The following is a 16,818-nucleotide window of genomic DNA, read 5'->3' on the forward strand; positions in this document are numbered from 1 at the left end:
GATACATTGTGTTGTTTTCTTTCTTTATTTTTTTATTCTTTTTATTTTTTAGATAGAGTCTTGCACTCTCGCCTAGGCTGGAGTGCAGTGGCGCCATTTCGGCTCATGGCAAGCTCTGCCTTCCGGGTTCACGCCATTCTCCTGCCTCAGCCTCCCAAGTAGCTGGGACTACAGGCACCCACCACCATGCCCAGCTAATTTTTTGTGTTTTTAGTAGAGATGGGGTTTCACTGGGTTAGCCAGGATGGTCTCGATCTGACCTCGTGATCTGCCCGCCGCAGCCTCCCAAAGTGCTGGGATTACAGGCGTGAGCCACCACGCCCGGCCCCCTTTGGTTTTAAGAGCAGCTGATCTTGCCTGCTGGCTGCCAAGTCTTCTCACCTTCTCTGAATCTCAGGCTTGCTATGTAGAAATGAGACCGTGTGTGTGTGTGTGTGTGTGTGTGTGTGTGTATGAAATCTGGACTCCTTCTATGACTGCCTTTCCTGTTTGTTCTGACCCATGAAGCAGGTATGGTTCTTTTGTGTTCCTCAATGTTACTGAGTGCTTCCTATCGCTAAGTGCTGGGCTGCACTGTCTAGCCTCCAGGAGCTTGGACTCTAATCAGGAAGCCAAGGCACATACCCTAACTCCACAGAGTGCCAAGAGGCTGGCACGGTGCAATTACTGCACCTTTGGAACCAACCCTGGGAGCGAGGTCAGTGCAGGTTCCTAAGGCAGGAAGACCTGAGCTGAGCCTTGTCCTAGATCTTTGGAGAACATTAATGCCAGGCCACGATGCTGAACCTCAGCATCAGTCCCAGAAAGTTCAGGACTGGATGCTGGCTGCAGACACAGTCTCCATGGTGAGCAAGAGCCAAGTATCTAGAGCCAAAAGTATCCACGCTCATCTGGGGAGCGGTTAACTGGCATCACTCACAGCCTGTTTGCTGGCAGCCGAAAGGTGGATGATAGGTGTATGTGGCCACTTGGGAAAGGAATTACTTGGGCCGGGCGTGGTGGCTCACGCCTGTAATCCCAGCACTTTGGCAGGCTGAGGCGGGTGGATCACCTGAGGTCAGGAGTTTGAGACCAGCCTGACCCATGGTGAAACCTTGTCTCTACTAAAAAAAAAAAAAATACAAAAATTAGCCTGGCACGGTAGCAGGCGCCTATAATCCCAACTACTCAGGAGGCTGAGGCAGGAGAATCGCTTGAACTTGGGAGGTGGAGGTTGCAGTGAACCGAGATCGCGCCATTGCACTCCTGCCTGGGTGACAGAGCAAGACTCCGTCTCAAAAAAAAAAAAAAAAATTTATTTCAGCCATTTTGGGGAATGCCCAGGACTCAGTATTACGTAACTTGTTTTTCTTATTCTCCCAGGCTGTAAGTATTTTGAGAGGGGGCAATGTGTGTCCTATGTGACTGAGCTGGCCATATGTACTATGGTGAATTCTGAGCAGCTGACCGAGGCATGCAGTCAGCGTCCAGGTGGACTCTAGTTCTTCCTTCTCTAGAAAGGCTAACCCTGTGTGCTTGGAATACAAAGGAACTGGCACAGTCTGGGATTTTCTTCTCTCTTCCCACTCTCCCTGTTCTTCCTATTTTTCATCTCTAACATGACCTGGCTGCCACTCTTTGTGTGCCACCTTTGCCCTGTAGCAGAAGGAACCCTTCTGTTAGCATATTTAGGTAGTCTTGCACCAGATGAGAAGCTAAATGGCTTGAATGACTTGACAAAGCCTATATGGCCAGCAAGTGGCAGGTCCCAAAATATTTCGGACTCCAAATAGTGTGCCTTTGACACATCTGTCATTGTCTTGCTGAAGCAGGCAGAGCTCTGTGTGCCCTGCCTTCCAGAACTTTCTGTGCTCATGGGCACCACAGTCCCGCTTCTGGGCAGGGCCCACCCTGACCTGAGATGTGTGTGTGGCTGACCTCTTGGGAAACCCTGAAGCCAGTGTCTGAGGCACCCCATCATTTTCAAGGAACAGGAATAACTGGAGAAACAAGTCTTTCAAAGTGGCTCCACCTTTTGAGGTAACTGGGAGTGCCTTTTCTTGGGGTGACTCAGTCAGGAAAGTCCCCGATTATGTACTTAAGGAGTCCTTTTCTCTCCTTTTATGGTAGTCTGCAAATAGCAGAGAGAAGCCCCTCACTCTCGATGCTCCCTGGGTACCTCCCTATGGCCCCGCTGCTGCCGACTGCTTCAACACATTCTTCTGTCCCTGCTGTTTAGATGCCGTGTTGTAGGAGCCTGTTGCTAGGGTGTGTTCTGCTGTGTCTTCCACCACCTTTAAACAAGCAGCTCATGTTCCTTTTCTCTCCCCTGGAATGGGTCACTGTGTAAGCCTTTTTCATAGTTCAAGATTCCAGGATTGCCCCCAAATAGGCCAGACCCACCCCCACTCCCCACTCCCAGGCATCACGTCTCAGGTATCAAGGGTGAGAGGTCACTGGGGCCCCCTCAGTTCCACTCTCAGTGACCTGGAGCCTGAGCAAACATTTCCTGCCTTCTGCAGTGTCCTGGAGAGGCGAGTCCTCTGCCCGCAGCTGCTTCCCTCCCCAGGGGGCCTGGAATTCCCCCAGTCTTCAGTGGAGAATGGAGAGACAGTTTATGCTCTCTGAGTTCTATTAGGGCATAATGACGCGCAGCTTTAAATGCAGACAGAAGCTATTAAAAGCAGTGAAAGCGATTCTTTTTTTTTTCTTTTTCTTTTTGTATATTGCCCTTGTGGAAGTAGGAAAGTGACAGGGTCTTTGAGGTTTGCAAAGGCTTAAGTGCACCTTGGCACACCTCTTGGCGGAAGGTGTTTAGTGCATCCCAGGAGGCAAGATTGAAGCTGGGGCCAAAGCAGGCAAACCTGAGGTTTTTGGGCAGGCACTTGCCTGGGCTGGGAGGGCTGGCTCTGCCTTCGAATACAGAACATGAATGGAAAGCAGCCATGGTAGCAGGAGTAATAATGATGATGATGATGATGCTGGCACCCACTGACATTTATGGAGCTCATTAATAATGTCCCTGGTACTATACAAAGTTCTTATTGACATACGTTATCTCATTAGTCCATTCTTTCCTAATCCTATGAAGCAAACACTTTACTGAGCCCCATCTCACAGGTGAAGAAATGGAAGTTTAGAGATATTAAGTTGTGAAATAAGAAACAGGCCAGGCACGGTGGCTCACGCCTGTAATCCCAACAGTTTGGGAGGCCAAGGCAGGCGGATCACAAGGTCAGGAGTTTGAGACCAGTCTGGCCAACATAGTGAAACCCTGTCTCTACTAAAAATACAAAAATTAACCGGGTGTGGCGGTGTGTATCTGTAATCCCAGCTACTCAGGAGGCTGAGGCAGGAGAATCGCGTGAACCCGGGAGGTGGAGGTTGTAGTGAGCCAAGATTGCACCATTGCACTCCAGCCTGGACGACAGTGTGAGACTCCATCTCAAAAAACAAACAAAGAACAACAACAACAACAACAAAAACTTAGGTTTGGTCTCTGCCCCCATTTCCTGGCACCCAACAGCTCTTAGAACCCCCAGACTCTCTGAAGTGGTAAGTGTCTGAATGCCAGTGAGATGACTGTGTGGCTGAGGGGGCTCCCGAGAGCCTCAGGATGGGGGCTAGTTGCCAAAGGAGCCAACCCTATGATTAAAGGGTTTGACTTTCAGCCCCATCTCCCTGATCTCCTCCAGGGAGGGAAGTGAGGCTGAAGGTTGAGAGGATCACCAATGGCCAGTGATGTAATCAATCATGCCTACATCATGAAGCCTCCATATAAACCCAAAAGGCATCAGGCGCGGTGGTTCACACCTATAATCCCAGCATTTTGGGAGGCCGAGGTGGAGGCAGATCATTTGAGGTCAGGAGTTCAAGACCAGCCTGACCAACATGGTAAAACCCTGTCTCTACTAAAAATACAAAAAAATTAGCCAGGTGTGGTGGCACATACCTGTAGTCCCAGCTCCTCGGGAGGCTGAAGCAGGAGAATTGCTTGAACCCAGGAGACAGAGGTTGCAGTGAGTCGAGATCACGCCACTGCACTCCAGCCTGGGAGACAGAGCGAGACTCCATCTCAAAATAAACAAAGACACAAACCCAAAAGGCTGGGCTTCCAGGAGCTTCTGGATTGCTGAAGGGGTGGAAGTCCGTGGAGGGTGTGCACCTTGCACGGGAGAGGGCACGGAGGTGTCACTTCCCTCCCACATCCCTTGCCCCGTGCATCTCTTCCATCTCCAAGTAGGGAGTGTCAGAATTGAGTTACATCTTAGGACACCCAGCTGTTGTTGGAGAATGGCTTCATGTGGAACCCACACGTTTTAGTTATGAAAGTGTTCTGTGTTGTGTGACTATAAGACAAAGAAAGTTTGTTTTTCCTATTCATAAGTAAATTTGGCCAAAGTCTCAACTGCTAAGTAAAAAAAATGTAGACTTCCCACCTGGCCATCTGGCTCCAACCCTACACTCCCTGTTTGGCTCTTGTGGGGTCAGCCTAGGCTCAACTCCATTGATGAACTTGGAAACATGATTTTATCACCTGTACATTTGAAATAATAATCATGTTTACCTATGTTGACAAAAGGAGTCAAACTCTGTAACATATTTGAAGATATTCATCCTGAGCCACATATGAGTGACCAATGGTCTGTGACACAGCTCTCAGGAGACCCTGAGAACATGTGCCCAAGGTGGTTGGGGTACAGCCTAGTATACATTTTAGGGAGACATGAGACATCAATCAAATACATATAAGATGTAATTTGGTTTGGTCTGGAAAGGTGGGACAACTGGAAACCAGGGCTTCCAGGTCATAGGTAGATTCAAAGATTTTCTGATTGGCAGTTGGTTGAAAGAGTCAAGTTATTGTCTAAAGACTTAGGAATGTCTGGGTTAAGATAAGAGGTGGTGGAAACCAAGGTTTTATCATGTGGGTAAAGCCTCCAGGGAGGAGGTTTTGGAGAGAACAGATTGTAAACGTTTGTAATCAGACTGAAAGAGTCTGCTGTATCAGTAATTCCAAAAGGGAGGAAGTTATAATGAGCCATGTCTGACCTCCCTTCCCATCATGGCCTGAACTGGTTTTTCAGGTTAACTTTGGAATGCCCTTTGCTGAGAGGAGGGATCCATTCAGATTGTTGGGGGGCTTAGGATTTTATTTCTGGTTTACAGCTAGTATGGGTATGGCAAGGATGGTGTGGGTAATCCATAAAATGCTTGAAATAGTGAGCAGCACGGCATCTGTGCTCACTGTATTTTCGCTGACTCATGCTGACTGCAGCCCCAGGAGGGCACGGGCTCACCGCCAACCCTTCGTGCTTCCCGGCTGGTTTCTGAGATCAGCCACAGAAGTTAAACTTCTTTCCAGGGAAGAAGGGCGGGGATGTCAGGGCTGGAGAGTGCCCATGTCCTTCTGTGTGCATTGGGCTCCTTCCTCCTTAATTCTCTGCTTTCCACTTTTTAGGCTGAACTCCAGTGCACCCAGTGAGACTTGGAGCGGAAACTCAAGTTGAATGAAAATGCCATCTCCAGGCTCCAGGCTAACCAAAAGTCTGTTCTGGTAAGACCAGCCTGGGTCAGCCAGGCCTGTGAGGGTGTGGGACGTGGTACTGCATGCCTAGCCTCCATTCCTGTAGGTTCCTTGGGGTTTCTCCACAAATGAGAATTGTAGGTACAGTTGACTACACCGTGGGATAGCCTCACCTTGATGTCAGGATTTGTTATGAAATTAGTTTAAGTTTTAAACCTGGCAAGTGATTTGCTTTTTAATAATATAAATTAGAACCAAGACTAATCCTGTAATAACAACATTCTTATTTCTACATTTGCTTATGCTGTCTTGACAGGGTGTATGTGTGTGGGGGGCTGGGAGTTTAGTCAGAGGTCCAAAAACTATACGTAATCTTGGCTTCTTCCATTATATGAGGGTGTTCTGCATGTGAGTCTCACCAGTCCTATGACCTGGCAGCTGGAAAAAAGGAGTTGAGAACTCAGGATTAGTGATGGTATTTGAGAAGGCCATGGTGTGCCAGGCTAAGTAGGCAGTAAATGGTCTCCAAGTGGATTCTGAGGAGTTCTACAAATGCCTCTCATCAGTGGCAAGCCAGTAACCACCACTCAGAAGAGAATGCAAAACAGGCCGGGCACAGTGGCTCACACCTGTAATCCCAACACTTTGAGAGGCTGAAGTGGGTGGATCACTTGAGGTCAGGAGTTTGAGACCAGTCTGGCCAACACGGTGAAACCCCGACTCTACTAAAAAATACAAAAATTAGCCAGGCATGGTGGTGCACACCTGTAGTCCCAGTTACTCAGGAGGCTGAGGCAGGAGAATTGCTTGAACTCAGGAGATGGAGGCTGCAGTGAGCTGAGTTTGCACCATTGTACTCCACCCTGGGTAACAGAGTAAGACTCTGTTTCAAAAAAAGAGAGAATGCAAAACATCTACCCTATGGAAGTGAATCAGCATTGTCATCTTTATATCCTGAGAATAAATGATTCCATCCATCATCCATCCATCCATTCATCTACCCCTAATGCATGTGTTCATTTCAACTTAATTTTCACCTCCTGGGTGTTTACAACCAACTAGCTACTGAAGGATGAAACACCTCTTTCTTACCCACAATATCTTATTAAAGGAAGAAAGAGAATTATCCTTTTAAAGTCTTATAAACCTTCAGAGATAATGGATTTCCAGGCTCAAGATAACCTGTAGAACCGCATGGAGGGTCTTGTGTTTCCCAGCTCTTTAATTTTCAGACACTTTGATCCCTCCTCAGTTCTCATAAGTACATGATGACCAGGGGAGTTGGTTATTACAATAGCTACCATGCACAAGGGGCATGAAGACATGGAGAGATGACAATACTTGTCTAGGGCCATCTAGATTGATGGAATGTGAGAACCTAAGAGTTGTTGCTCCCTTGACTTAAGAATGACTCAGTATATTGATAGGCATGTACACCACCCTCAAATCTTTCAACCATTACCTGCAGGCTCCTTGAATGTATTGAGGCCTCTCCTCTCTGTACTATTTCTGCTTGTCATCATTTTCGTGGTAAGTAATGCCCTTTGCACATTACATTTACATGCAAGAAAGAAGTGTTTCTCAATGGGAGGGTTTAGGAATGAGGGCCAGGCCACAGCAGAAGTCAACCTCAATCCACCAATATCATCTGACACCTCCCTTCCACTATCCTTTCTCAGGATGGCCTCAGTTGGGGCCGGGGGTGAGGATTTGGATCCGGAGTTTGTCTTTAGTCTCATGCCTCTTAGCCTCATGCTATCGTGCTTCTATGAGGAACTTACAGGTCATAACTGTAGACAGGATTCTGCTCCTTTCCCACAACACCCTCATGCTGGTTCCCATGCTGTGTCCTGCTCCTGCTTTCTGGAGGTCATCGGGAGCGGGCAGTGCAGGCAGGGAGCACTCTGTGGCCTCTGTGACTCCTAGAGCCTGGCTACCTGGAGCCTGAGTGGGCATGAAGGGTGACTAAGCCGGGGAACTAGGACACGTTAGCTAATGCAGAGCCTGGATCAAACACCACCACCACCATTTGCCCCCGCTCCCAAATGGTTATAAGCAAAACTCTCCTGTCTTCTGAGGTAGATTTCTTCATCATTACTTCTTTGCCATATGGAAATGTAATTTGACTTTTAGATTTAAATCTAGTAATGATTAATATATCAGAATTTACAGTGTTTGCAATGTCAAGGAGGCAATACCTGTAAACAGTTGGTTCAGGAATTGCTGGGAGTCTTGGCCTCTTTCCCTCTTGGTCGCCTGCTCAGCAGCAGCCTGTGTATTTATAGTCCATTATGGGCATAGGATGTTACCCTAACTGGTGCCCACAGTGAACAAGGGGCTAAGCCCTGTCTCTCTTCTGGTCTTAGGAGGGCTTCTGTTTAATGGGCTGAACTTAAAGGTCCTTCCCTGCAACCCCCACACAGCCACAGCCCATGGGCTGAAAGCTCAGCTGAACTCCCATTGTACCTCCCCAGCTCATCCTAGTGAATGTGCCAGGGCCCAGAGGGAGAGGTCAGGCTGTGCCAGCTCAGTGCTATACTGCAGGCACATGGATCCCCAACCCTGGGCCCTATTTTGAGGCAGTGTGGAATGTTGGTCAAAGGGATGGACTCCAGAGACAGACAGTCTTGGTTCAAACCTTGGCTGTGTGATCTTGGGCAAATCAGTCCATTTATCACTGTCTCAGTTTCCTTATCTAAGACATGGAGACCCTAATAGTACCTACCTTTTAGGGTTGCTAGGAGAAAAGTGCCTGGCACATACTAAGAACTTACTACATGTTGGTTGTTTTTATGATTATTGTTATATAATTAGAAGAGTGACCAGGCTAGCAGCAGAGGGTCCTCATTCTCAGGAGAGTGGGAAGAGGGAGAGAGGAGAAGTGTCAGAGGGCTGCAGAGCCAATACCTGGCAGAGCCCCAGGCAGCAGGTTTGCCACTTGGGGGGCCTGGGTGGGGCCCAGGTAGCTTTCCTGGTTCTCAGGTCTTCATTTCAGACAGTGCTCTGAGCCTCCCATCCACAGTCCAGGGCCCATTCTCTGCCTGCCTCCTTCTCTACTATTGTCCCCACCTGCAGTCTTTCTGAGCAGCTGGTTAAGGTGCTACTATTCCTCCTCCCAAGGGTGAGGGCCAGCCCTGAACAACAGGGCTCCGGAGGGAGCCACAAAACCAGATAGCCTCAGGTTTCCCAAATCGCCTCTCCTGCTGCCCTGGCTTCTCAACACCGTCACCTGTCTAAAAGCTTTTCTTGGTGTGGGCTGGAAGAATTTGGATAAAGTCTACCATCGCCGCTCTTCCTTAATCCTATTACCACAGCTTCTTTGCTCCCAGCTCTGTCCAGCTACCTAACCTCAAGGAAGCCAACAGGCAATGGAAAAGTTGGCATAAAAATGAGAATGTAGGCTGGACGTAATCCCACCTGTAATAACACCTGTAATCCCAGCACTTTGGGAGGCCAAGGACGGCAGATTGCTTGAGGCCAGGAGTTTGAGACCAGCCTGGGCAACGTAGTAAGCTCCTATCTCTACAAAAAATATAAAAATTAGTTGGGCATGAAGGCATGCACCTGTGGTTTCTGCTACTTCGGAGGCTGAGGTGGAAGATCGTTTGAGCCTGGGATGTCAAAGCTGCAGTGAGCCAAGATTGTGTCACTCCAACCTGGCAACAGAGGAGACCTTGTCTCAAAAAAAAAAGAGAGAGAGAGAATGTAGGGAGATTGTCTGTGTCTTCCCACCATCCCCCTCCAGTAGGGATACCCCTTGCTTTCTTTCCCCTGCTTATTCTTCCCTTTGCCACCAGATTGAAGACTGATCAGAGACCATTCTCGTGGAGTGAATTGCTGAGCCCTGGCCTAAGCCAGGGCCTGAGCCAGGCAGAAGACCTATCTGGTGTCATCATTTTTTCTTCCCATCTCCCTCCAAACCTCTAGGTTCCCACTAAGCCTGGGCCCAGAATCCCATCCTTTCTGAGTCCTTTCCTTACTGTGCTCTCCTTTTTTTGATCTGGGTCTCATTCTCCCTCCCTCTCCCCCTCTCTCCTTCCTTGCCAGGGATGGGAGGTGCCCCTGAAGCCTCTGCCCAAGGATATCTGCTGTTTGACTCACTTTGGAGCCCTGATGTTCAGAGCTGGCCCTTAACGTTGGGAGGAGAAAGAGAAAACAGCACCTGGAGGGGTGCTCAGAAAGTCTCAGATGGGATAGGGCTGGAGTGCAGTGGCGCAATCTCAGCTCACTGCAAGCTCCGCCTCCTAGGTTCATGCCATTCTCCCGCCTCAGCCTCCCGAGTAGCTGGGACTACAGGCGCCCGCCACCACACCCGGCTAATTTTTCTATTTTTAGTAGAGACAGGGTTTCACCATGTTAGGCAGGATGGTCTCGATCTCCTGACCTCATGATCTGCCCACCTCAGCCTCCCAAAGTGCTGAGATTACAGGCATGAGCCACCGCGCCCAGCTGTCTACACCAATTCTTAAGAATACCAGAGAAGAGGAAACCTTCAGAGCTTGGAAAGATGTTGTAAACATGATATTGATTGAAGGCATTCATAGAGGATGCTTACCATGCAAAAGAGTCCACATGCATGTGCCCCATCATTCAAACCCTTAATGTTTCTCACATGGGTTTTCTTTTATATTTTATTTGAATGTCACATTCTGTTCTGCATATACATGCTTGTCCTGGAATTGTTTGGGTGCCATGGTCATCTGCACCCTAAACATTTTATGGGGATTCTGTATGTGGTAGAGACAGTATCATCTTAGACATGCATTTGGCTCTGATGGACTCAGTGGTCAGTTTAACCAGGCATAATGAAATGCTAAGAAAGCTAATGCATGCTGATTATACAAAAAAAAAAAAAAAAAAAAGCCAAATTCTTTACCTCTTGAAATATGACTATCAAGTAGACGGAATACACGCATTGCTCTGGTAGGAAAATCAATTTCGGAAACTTGACTAACAATCCCAGAGTGTCAGAGTTGTGAGGGATCTCGGAGGTCATAGAGGAATTCACTGTCTCATCAAATGGATGAGGAGACCAAGTTAATACGTAAATCCTTTTTCCAGGAACCTGGAATTCACATGAGAATAAAGGATTCCTTTTACAATAGGGAACTGCTCCCTAATATATGTGTTTCTCAAGCTGACATTTCTGTATGTTGAGCTTCTATCAAGTTGGATGCCTCACTAAGAAATGTTTGGCTGCCTTCCACCCCCACCCCCCGCCAGGTGTCGGTGTCAGAGGTCAAAGCAGTGGCTGAAATGCAGTTTGGGGAACTCCTTGCTGCTGTGAGGAAGGCCCAGGCCAATGTGATGCTCTTCTTAGAGGAGAAGGAGCAAGCTGCGCTGAGCCAGGCCAACGATATCAAGGCCCACCTGGAGTACAGGAGTGCCGAGATGGAGAAGAGCAAGCAGGAGCTGGAGACGATGGCGGCCATCAGCAACACTGTCCAGTTCTTGGAGGTATGGGGGTTGTGGGGGCAGAGGCATCCCACAGCTGCCCCATGAAGCACCCTCTCTTTGCTAGGCCCATGGCCATCTGTGAATGGAACTGTTTTTTGTTAAATGGTGTGCACAGGGAGCAGTGGGAACAGAGAGAAGCAGATTCTTCATTCAGCAGAGTATAGGAGGGGTAGGGAGGGAGAACTGCTCAGAGCAGGGAAGCTTGAAGCAGGTCCTGGAAGATGAGTCAGGTTCAACGTGCAGTATGTTCCAGGTAGAGGGAACAACATATGCAAAGGCAGAGAGGTTTGAGGAAGCACAGCTGATTTGGGGAGCCAAGGTACTTTAATAGGGGCAGAGCCTGGGGTACTGGGTGCAGAGTGATGAGACTGGCACGGCCAGGCAGGTGTATGGCTGGGAAGGGTTTCAGATGGGAGAATGGTGGAGTCAGTGAGTATGTTTTATAAACCGCTCCAGCAGTCCACTGCATGGAGGTTTGCTTGGTAGGGATGAGACTGGAGCCTGCTGCTTTTCAGAGAGGGCTGTGGCTGGAGTAATTGAGGAGGGCTCAGAAGAGCAAATGCTTTTCATTACAATGTATCATTAGACATTAAAGGTAAGCAGTTGGAACCAGGAAATGCTTTTCATTACAATGTATCATTAGACATCAAACCGTAAGCCATTGGAAGGAGATCTAAAGAACATGTAACCTTTCGAGGAAGGAACACTAGGTTGGGGGTAAACTGCAACATCCTGAATCTGTCAGAAAACAGCTCTGTTAACAGCTCTTAACATCCCTGAGCTCAAATTTCTCATTTATCAACAAGCCCACTGGAGTAAATAATTCAGAAGGCTCCATCCAAGCTCTGATATTCTGAAATACAATTTTTTCTTGCTTGCATTTTTGAAAAAATTCTCTGCTAGTTACAAAAAACAAATGTTTATTGTGAAAAACTTGGAAAGTACAAAAAAAGAAGAAAAAAAATCCATAATCCTTACACAAGTACAACATAGTTAACTTTTGAATGAGTAAAAGAGAAAGACAAAAACACCAACAAAGCGTCTGTCAGTTTCTTTGCTTTTCAATATCAAAACACAAAGAAAATATGAATAACCATTTAATAACCATTTGGCTTCCCGCCTCACAAGTTTCCCTTAAGATCTACCCAAAGAGTATATAAATTATTTCTCTTTTCTCGTTTTGTAACTTTATTTATTTTTGTGTGTGTGTGTTGTTTTTTGAGATGGAGTCTTGCTCTGTCACCCAGGCTGGAGTGCAGTGGCACGATCTCGGCTCACTGCAACCTCCGCCTCCCGGATTCAAGCAATTCTCTGCCTCAGCCTCCTGAGTAGCTGGGATTACAGGCGCCCGCCACCACACCTGGCTAATTTTTATTTTTATTTGTTTTTTTTTTTTTTTTTGAGACTGAGTTTCACTCTAGTTGCCCAGGCTGGAGTGCAATGGCACGATCTCTGCTCACTGCAAGCTCCACCTCCCGGGTTCAAGCGATTCTCCTGCCTCAGCCTCCTGAGCAGCTGGGATTACAAGCATGGGCCACCATGCCCAGCTAATTTTTTGTATTTTTAGTAGAGACAGGGTTTCTCCGTGTTGGTCAGGCTGGTCTTGAACTCCCAACCTTAGGTGATCTGCCCGCCTCGGCCTCCCAAAGTGTTGGGATTACAGGCGTGAGCCACCGCGCCCGGCCAATTTTTTTTGTTTTTTCGAGACGGAGTCTTGCTCTTTTCGCCCAGGCCAGAGTGCAATGGCACGATCTCGGCTCACTGCAAGCTCCGCCTCCTGGGTTCACGCCATTCTCCTGCCTCAGCCTCCCGAGTAGCTGGGACTACAGGCGCCCGCCACCACGCCCGGCTAATTTTTTGTATTTTTAGTAGAGACGGGGTTTCACCGTGTTAGCCAGAATGGTCTCGATCTCCTGACCTTGTGATCCACCCGCCTCGGCCCCACAAAGTGCTGGGATTACAGGCGTGAGCCACCGCGCCTGGCCAAATTTTTTTTATTTTTAGTAGAAATGGGGTTTCACCGTCTTGGCCAGGCTGGTCTCGAACTCCTGACCTCGTGATCCACCCACCTCGGCCCCCCAAAGTGCTGGGATTGCAGGCATGAGCCACTGCACCCAGCCTGTAAGTTTATTTTTAACATAAAAGACTTTAATACATATAAAATAAATTCTAGTGTATGATAACTTATTTATCGGCTGGACACGGTGGCTCACACCTGTAATCCCAGCACTTTGGGAGGCCATGGCCGGCAGATCATGAGGTCAGGAGTTTGAGACCAGCCTGACCAACATGGTGAAACCCTGTCTCTACTAAAAATAAAAAAAATTTGCCAGGCATGGTGGCGCACACCTGTAGTCCCAGCCACTTGGGAGGCTGAGGCAGGAGAATCGCTTGAACCTAGCAGGCAAGAGGTTGCAGTGAGCCAAGATCGCGCCATTGCACTCCAGCCTGGGTGATAAAGCAAGACTATGTCTCAAAAAAAAAAAAAAAGATATTTATTTATTTTGGCAAAAGATAACATTTCCCCCCAAATTTTTGGTTAGGCATTCAAAACAAGATTTATTGAATAACTTATCCAAATAACTTATCCTTTCTCCCACTGATTTAAAATGCTACTTTTGTCATGTACAGTATATAGCATTAAAATGTTGAATTACCCTTTTCTCTATCAATTCTCTGGTTTTGATTTCCATTGCTCTATCTAATCATTTTCATACAACTGTTTTCATTGCTATGTTTTCTGCCGTACCTGGTCTGCTCTTTAATGCTTCAGTTGCAGCTGAAGTTTGATACTGTGTTATATCTGAAAGCATCTTTCCTGATCACAGGTTGTTTCAAAACTTACATGAAACTATGTGATTATCAGTGTGAAAACACTTTCCAAATACTAAAGCAAGGTACAAGAATTACAGAAATTTATGCATTGGATGAAACTGACAAGGAAGAGGCAGCACTCCTGCCTGCGAGCTCCTCCATTTTCTACCATGGCTTGTGTTTAAATTGTCAAAAAACAAGTACTGACGGAATGAACAAAGCAAGAATGTTCTTTATTTTTTGGTCCCCAGTCTGGACTGTGTATTGGAGCTGTTCATGGCCATCTAGTACATCTTGATTTTTAAAATCCCACGTTCTCACTTGTTTTTTTTTAAATCCCACTTATTCTGAGGGTGTAGCAGCTAGAGAAGTGCTTTCTATTTTGTTAGACGCTGAGCTTGACACTTTACATGTACTTTCTTTGTGAAGGACACATTACCGTCAGCCCATTTTACAGATGCAAAAAGTGACTTAATGAGGAGAGAAGCCCGAGTTTAGAAATACAGAAACCACAGCAAGTTCTGCTGTTTCCTTTTCTGCAGGAGTACTGCAAGTTTAAGAACACTGAAGACATCACCTTCCCTAGTGTTTACATAGGGCTGAAGGATAAACTCTCGGGCATCCGCAAAGTTATCACGGAATCCACTGTACACTTAATCCAGTTGCTGGAGAACTATAAGAAAAAGCTCCAGAAGTTTTCCAAGGAAGGTGAGACGCATTCTGGGCCATGGACTATAGTGAGTGTGTCTCTAGCAGTAGATGATAGGAAGGTGAGAGAGAGTCAGGGAAGGGAGGATGAAATCAGGGGAATGTCTCATTTTCTTTTTCTTTTTTTTTTTTTTTGGTGAGACAGAGTCTTGCTCTGTCACCCAGGCTGGAGTGCAATGGCGCAATCTCAGCTCACTGCAACCTCTGCCTCCCGGGTTCAAGAGATTCTTCTTCCTCAGCCTCCCTAGTAGCTGAGATTACAGGCACCTGGCTAATTTTTGTATTTTTAGTAGAGACGGGGTTTCACCATGTTGGTCAGGCTGGTCTCGAACTCCTGACCTCAAATGATCCGCCCATCTCGGCCTCCCAAAGTGCTGGGATTACAGGTGTGAGCCACCGTGCCCAGCCAAATGTCTCATTTTCAAAGCCATGCTTCAGACAGGGTATGTTACTAATGGACTCTCATCTTGATGATTTTCTTTTACAATTGAGACCCAGAGAAGGACACTTAGTCATGCTTATATTATGCCATCGGCTGGCATTTCTGTGACTAGCTTCCCAGGTTGCTGATGCCTATACTTTTAAGTTAAATCCAAGACGGTCTGGATCACTTTTTCAGTGGTTTATGCCTTACCTATGAAAGAAATGTAGTCTATTGAGCGTATTTCTGTGAAACATTACCAGGCTTCAGCCCCTTCTTTCCCCAGGAAGCCCAGGGAAGGGTGGCTGGGAAGTCCTGATTTGCAGATTCTCCTGACCACCTGGACAGGTGTGCATTCACAACTCTCTTGATTTTCTAGAGGAGTATGACATCAGAACTCAAGTGTCTGCCGTTGTTCAGCGCAAATATTGGACTTCCAAACCTGAGCCCAGCACCAGGGAACAGTTCCTCCAATGTAAGTTGTGAACGGCACCCCCTTCTCCAGTTGTTGATATCAGTGCAGTGCTTTGCTAAGTCAGAACTGCCATCTCTCATCTAGGTTTCAGGTTCTTGCAACTTCATGTCTATCCCTAAATGATACATTTCTTAAAATTTAATTTAAACAATTTTTTTAACTTTTCATTTTGAAATAATATGAAACTTACAAAAATATTACAGAAATAAGACAAAGAATTCCCATATATCTTTCACTCAGTTTCTCCTAATGTTAACACGTTACATAACTACCATACATTGATCAAAACCAGGGAATAACATTGCTACAATGCTATCAACTAATCTACAGAATTTATTCAGCTTTCACCAAGTCTTTCATCAATGCCCTTTTTTTCTGGCCCAAAGTCCAATCCAAGGTCACAGATGTTTCCATGTCTTCTTAGTCCCCTTCAGTCTGGATCAGTCTTTCAATCCTTGTGTTTCATGACCATAGCACTTTGAAGAGTCCTGGCTAGTTACCAAGTGATTCATTTCTATGTATGACTTGGCCAGAATTGCGTAACTCATTGACCTATCATTAAGTGTTATTGACTTGGTCCATTAGCATTTTTAAAACACTGCACAGTTGACCCTTGAACAATGTAGGGGTTGGGATACCAATCCCTCGTATTGTTGAACATCCACGTGTAGCTTTTGATTCCTCAAGAACTTAACTAGTAATAGCCTTCTGTTAATTGACATAAACAGTCACTAAACACATATTTTGTATGTTTACATATATATACATGTAGACATATATATATGTATGTATGTACATTTTTTGAGACAGGGTCTCTGTTGCCCAGACTCGGGTACAGTGGCTTGATCATGGCTCACTGCAGGCTTGACCTCCCACACTCAAGCAGTCCTCCTCCCTCAGTCTCCTGAGTAGCTGGGACCACAGGTGCATGCCACCACGTCTGGCTAATTAAAAAAAATTTTTTTAAACAATTGTAGAGATGGAGCCTTGCTGTGTTGCCCAGGCTGGTCTCAAACTATTGGCCTCAAGTGATTCTTCCATCTCAGCTTCCCAAAGTGTTGGCATAAGCCTCTGCACCAGTGAGAACTTTTTTAATTATGGGACTGTTTTAATAGCCTTTAATATGCTAATTCATTTGGCAAGTATATACTGAGCATCTTCTCTGAGCTAGAGAAGAATCCCATGCAAAATGTGAAGCTCATAGATTAGAGGGAGGACAAGCAGGAAACAAACACTCACATGAATATATATTATTACAAATGGAGAGGGGTGCCAAGTTTAAAACGCCATGGTGCTCTGAGAGAGAGTGAGTTAGAGTCACAAAGGGCCTCTTCGAGGACGTGAACTCTCAGTTGTAGCCTGAATGGATCGGTAGGAATCACCAGACTCAGAGTAGGGCATGATCACATCTCAGAGGGAACAGGCTGTACCAAAGGC

At 46.6% G+C, this 16,818-nt stretch overlaps 1 protein-coding gene across 3 annotated transcripts in view; it reads left to right on the plus strand.

Annotated features, from left to right (window-relative positions):
* LOC117974303 (tripartite motif-containing protein 16-like protein) overlaps positions 1-16,818 on the plus strand; it is a 33,688-nt gene that overhangs the window by 12,472 nt on the left and 4,398 nt on the right. Inside the window, exons 1-5 of one of the 3 annotated variants that reach the window (XM_055101825.2) lie at positions 5,308-5,536; positions 6,975-7,036; positions 10,730-10,963; positions 14,320-14,485; positions 15,286-15,381. In XM_055101825.2, coding sequence (XP_054957800.2) covers positions 10,763-10,963; positions 14,320-14,485; positions 15,286-15,381 — 463 coding nt within the window. In that variant the 5' untranslated portion in view covers positions 5,308-5,536; positions 6,975-7,036; positions 10,730-10,762. Of the gene's footprint in view, positions 1-5,307; positions 5,537-6,974; positions 7,037-10,729; positions 10,964-14,319; positions 14,486-15,285; positions 15,382-16,818 lie in introns of those variants that run through there. The other 2 variants (XM_055101826.2, XM_063599201.1) reach the window with 2 other exon arrangements.

This window comes from Pan paniscus, chromosome 19, assembly GCF_029289425.2.
Source record: "Pan paniscus chromosome 19, NHGRI_mPanPan1-v2.0_pri, whole genome shotgun sequence".
NCBI classification, from domain to species: domain Eukaryota; kingdom Metazoa; phylum Chordata; class Mammalia; order Primates; family Hominidae; genus Pan; species Pan paniscus.